The 5574-nt window shown below is 23.4% G+C and overlaps 1 protein-coding gene across 1 annotated transcript in view; it reads right to left on the bottom strand.

Moving 5' to 3' along the window:
• Positions 1-1226: 1226 nt before the first annotated feature.
• The window catches only part of LOC105367410 (casein kinase I isoform alpha), a 7455-nt gene continuing 3107 nt past the window's right edge, over positions 1227-5574 (bottom strand). The window contains exons 3-7 of the mRNA XM_011506113.1: positions 4254-4363; positions 3574-3796; positions 3150-3443; positions 2409-2688; positions 1227-1395 (exon numbers count right to left, since the gene is read on the bottom strand). Coding sequence (XP_011504415.1) covers positions 1385-1395; positions 2409-2688; positions 3150-3443; positions 3574-3796; positions 4254-4363 — 918 coding nt within the window. The 3' untranslated portion in view covers positions 1227-1384. The remainder of the gene's footprint in view (positions 1396-2408; positions 2689-3149; positions 3444-3573; positions 3797-4253; positions 4364-5574) is intronic.

Genomic DNA, 5574 nt, shown 5'->3' with positions numbered 1-5574 from the left:
TGAAGATATGTTTTATGTAATTATTAAACGTAATTTAAGAAAAAATAAAATAAAAAAAATAAGAAAAAACTTGTGCAAAGATCAAATTGACTATTTGTACATTATATAGAAATGTATTACAAATTTCTAATGAATATTTTACTGCCACTTTTGCAAGTTATTCGATAACTTTTATTAAAAACCTATTTAATATATTTTTATTAATAATCTCTGTTCAATTTTAAAAGATGTCATTTACAGATTTTAATTTTGTATAAAGATGTATTATTATAATAAGAAATGTAAAAGTATTTATTAACTGAAAGTCATTTTCATAAATTTTGTTTAGACAAAATTATCTGCATATAATAAGTACATCATGTTTCAATGTAAAGTATTTGTTACACATTTTTAGGTTACGCCATAAATTGTTTCATTAATTCTTAATCATAAAAAAAACTTAATTTATATAATGTTCTAGAAAATTTATACATTCTAAATGCCAAAAAATTTTAAAAATAGTTGTAATATACTTATTATATACAATTTATTATGAATTACGGAATAAAAAATAATATAGTTGCATTAGAAATGCAACAGAATTTTTGTAGCAACCTAATATATAATTATTTCCTTTTGTCTAATATCGACGCGCAAACTCGAATATTCCTAGTCTCTCTTTCTATAAAATTTGTGTGTATATATGTGTATGTGGATGGTACATACGTACATACATACATACATTCATACATACAGGCACACGTGCACCCACGCATACATACACGCACACACACGCACACACGTATACAAACTTTTATAAATTTATATATTACTGTACTTTAAATTGTAAATCACTTGGAAAAATGGACTCCAATAAAATGTACGTGGGTGTTCAAAATAATGGGGATTGTGTCATACATAATATCGACGAAGACTGTTATTATCTTATTATTTTGTTTTCTCTCTTGAAACATTTGGGGACCTTGCAACTTAGATTAAATGATTGTACGCTAACGATGTAATTAAATAGTCATCATAACAAAAAGTGAATGAGAAGCTATCTTTACACTTGATTTTTCTTCAACACGAAGTTGTTCATTGATCAAACGAAACTGAGTTCCAATACGCGGTATTTTTTTAAATTTATATGAACAGTTTTTCTCTATTCGTAGTTCGATGCGTTACAATGAGAAACTAAGATTCTCGCTTGATCATCTAGTTATCTTCGAATTAATGTCGCCATATTCTTCTCAGAGTATGATTCTGAATTTTCTCTCCACATTTGTTTATTAATTTTTTTTAAATTTTTTTCTTTTATTTATATACTTACGATATTAGCGTTCTCGCGCTTATTTTTTTCTTTCTCTCAGGTTTAGTGCTAACACGAAACAGAAGAATCAAATTTTTAACGCGTTCCTGAAATAAAAATGGAAAAAATTATACAGATATTTAAGGACTGTAGATAAAGTCTTTAAGCAAAAGCAAACAAAATAGAGATAGAAATAGCCAATATATGTAAACTTATTACAAAATAACGAAATCATAATTGAATAAACATATCAAATGAAAATAAAGTATAAGAAAATAAATAAATAAATAAAAATAATAAAATAAAAATTGTTTTTTAAAAAATTATTTAAAGATAAATTTATCCATATCTACATTTCTAATATAATTTAAAACAACATTCCATAAAAATAAATGGTATAATTTATATAATATATAACACAATAATAGTTATGATTTAACAGATACTTTAGAATTCAATAAAAATTATATTTCTATACTTATATTAATAAAAGTAAATGCATACCAATATATATTAAAAATAAAGGAATTACTTTACTCATTCTTTATAAAAATTTTAATTTGTAGAAGGAAATGGAAAATATTTTATTTATATATTTAACTTCTGATTGGCGACTCTAAGATGACTAAAATTATTTAATATTTTAATTATTAATAAATTGGATAAATGTTAATATATTCAAATAATTTATAAATGAAATAGAAATTGAAATATGAACACGTACAATACATAGTAGTATGAGGTTATAATTAAACAAGAATAGTGTATAATCTAATTACTTTCCATTTAAATTTTCATATTTAATCAATTAAAAAGAATTAATAATTGCAAATGTTGCATTTATCGTTCATTGGCACATTATAAGATATAGAATTATACTTATAATTGACTAATTATAAATTTAATTAAATTATGTAGTAATATTTTCGTAAGTAGATTCTATCAAATAAAATTGAAAATATTTTATTTTTAATTAAAAATGAAATTATTTAACTATTACTTTTTTATCATTATACAACAAATCACAATTATTTTAAATTATAAAGAAAATGTTCATATATTTTGTTGCAAATTTTATTTAAGTGCATATTATATCAAATATATTTGTTTCCATGCATACCTGGTTGAGTAGCTGCTTGAGCAGGCGGTTGGCCCTGATTCGCTCCTTGGACCTGCGCTAGCTGCGATGGTCCAGGTCCGGGTGTCGTCGTTACACCATTATTCATATTAACAGCAACTTTCTGCTTAAGCATCGTCCAATCGAACGTATAGTCGTATTGGTAATTCAGTGTACGAAAGAGGATACGAAATAGTTGGCGCAGGTACATGTAATCTGGACCCTCTTCAAAACGCAAGCCTCGACAATAATTTAGGTACATTGGAAATTCTGCTGGAAAACCCTGAAAAGATTACAAAATTTATCTTTACGAAATATTATTGAAAAGATTAGATTTTTATTCAATGATAATTTAAGAACAAAATATTTACAATATTTAATAATCAATCAACATCTCGCACAAATAAAAATAGTTTGCATTCTTGAAGAAAATAACATAATTTAGTAATTTAAAATAATTATACCATTGCAGCGAATTTTTAACAGTTCATTCATAATTCTTAATGCAATTTATTAAAAATAAATTTAAATTTAAGGTACTTTAAATATCCTTAATATATAATTTTAAATATTAAAAAATTTTAACGATAAATTTTTTAGAAATGAATGTATTATAAAATATACAAAATTATATTAATATGTTCAACACTTATATGCTATTGTTTTTATTTCTTCTATTTATATTTATAATATATTATAACGTACTTAATCTTTCAATAAAATTTGAAAATTTCTAGTTCTTACCTTACATAAAAGTTCGATAGGTGTTGACATTTTTTTTTCACTGATCTTTTCATATTTTTGTTTTTTTGTTGCAGCTTTGAGACCTTGCCATGGCAATGAGCCCCGATTGAAGTACATAAGCACATATCCAAGTGACTCCATGTCATCCCGGCGACTTTGTTCAATACCTAGATGAGCATTAATCGAAGCATACCTCGCTGTACCCGTTAAATTCTTATCCTCACGATACGTTATGTGCATACGACTACGTGTGTCACGATATTTTTTAGCTAACCCAAAATCAATGAGGAACAACTACAAATGAATTATTTTCAAAGAATGAAACAATTTTAAAACATACTAATTAATAAAAACTAGGAATTCAAATTTATCTTCAAGAAATTATTTTACATAAATATTAAATTGCTTATACAAACTTAATTACCTTATTACAATGACGACCAATACCCATTAAAAAGTTGTCTGGTTTAATGTCTCTATGAATAAAATGTTTACAGTGAACAAACTCAACTCTACCTATCATCTGATCAGCAAGCATTAAAACTGTTTTAATTGTAAATTTTCGAGAACAAAAAGAAAACAAGTCTTCGAGCGAAGGACCCAATAAATCCATCACAAGTACATTATAGTCTCGTTCTTGTCCATACCTAGAATAAAAAACGTTTTAAAAATAACTAAATAATTATTATTAAGATTAATACTACTCTATAGATTAACTTTAATAAATTAATTTATAAGACAATTTAATTATATAAAAATAACTACTTATTTTACATTTATTAGATAATATAATAATTATAAATACAAATTTATATTATTATGTACTATTAATTTTTTCATCAGACAATAATGAGATAAAAAAACATTTACCAAGATCATAAGGCTAAACAGAAAGTTAAATAATATAATTGTATGATTAAATTTTTTTATGCTTAGTTGCTATTATAGTAATATTTGTTTACAAAATATATAAAAATTTATATTTACAAAAATTATCTAAATTTATTCATAAATATAATTTTATAAACTTAAAAAGAAACTCTTTTATATTTTATATGTATTGTTATCAAAGATTATTAATAATTTTAATATAATTAGTCTTACCAACGTATATGGGGTATTCCTATACCACCATGTAATAACTTATATAATTTAGATTCATAAAGCAATTGAGGATGACGAGCTCTCATATTTTCCATTTTTATTGCAACTTCCTATAAAAAAAATTAATTAAAAATATAGTTAATTTAATAATAATATATGTTTTATAAATATGAATATGTATTCTAATATAATCATTACTTAGATTTTAGCTCAATAGTTTTGCTTTATAATTAATTTATTATTAAAAGCATATATTTTTAATGATAAAATTTAATGATAAAATTATACAATTTATTCATTCAACAACCATAGATAATATTGTAAATAAAAATAATATACTTGAATATCATACAAATAAAAATTATTAGAATTCTAACAAAACTTTAAAATTTTAAATAAATATAAAAATGTTTTGAAACCTTTTAACCCTACATGAATAATGTAATTGAAAGATATAATAAGATAATATTATATTTATCACATTTAAAACATAAAAATGATTTTAAAATATTTAATATTTTTACATGAATATAATACTTTTGTCACATTTACAAACTATTATTTAATCATATTATGCTATCATATAATAAAATACTAATACAAGATGATTAATTTAGTCAAATTTATTAATTAAAGTTATAATTCCACTAACATTTATATATATTTTTTTATTAATCAAATTGGTATAATCAAATATGAAATTTGATGCATTTAATATATTATATTGTGATGTATAAACTCATTCAAAGGCCTTCAATATATAAATACATAAATTATTAAAAACAAAACTATTGTCCTAAATTTACTATTATCATAGTATTCAGTACCAATATTTTTATAAAATGCTTTATAATAAAAAATACTGTGCAAATGTTTAATATTATTTTCTTTATAATATACAATCTTAAACATGAATAGCACAAAGGACATACATAACAATAATTTCTTTGCTCACATCCTGGTGACTACGAAATAACTGCGCTTTGCTTTTTCTTATATACTGACTATTCTTCTCTCTCTCTTTCTCTCTTCTTTCTCTATTCCTCGCTACACTACAAGTTTTCTAATTTTATTTTGTAATCATATTAGGACAAACAGAAAAAGGGGATAATAGCTATTATATTTGGATGTACGTGAAAAGATAGCTTGTGTACGCAAGTAAATGAGAGAGAAAGAAAACGAAGGAGTGGGGGGAGGAGAGAAACGAAGATTCGAAGAAAAAGCATAACGCCATAGCAGACTAGTTGTCTGCTGAATTAAAGTGTTTTGTATAAAAAAATGTATTGTCTATGATTAACTTTAAAGGAAGCAAGTGTAGGGA

The sequence above is a fragment of the Ceratosolen solmsi genome, unplaced genomic scaffold (assembly GCF_000503995.2).
Source record: "Ceratosolen solmsi marchali unplaced genomic scaffold, CerSol_1.0 scaffold10, whole genome shotgun sequence".
Lineage (NCBI taxonomy): Eukaryota > Metazoa > Arthropoda > Insecta > Hymenoptera > Agaonidae > Ceratosolen > Ceratosolen solmsi.
This window is presented reverse-complemented; position numbering and strand designations above follow the sequence as displayed.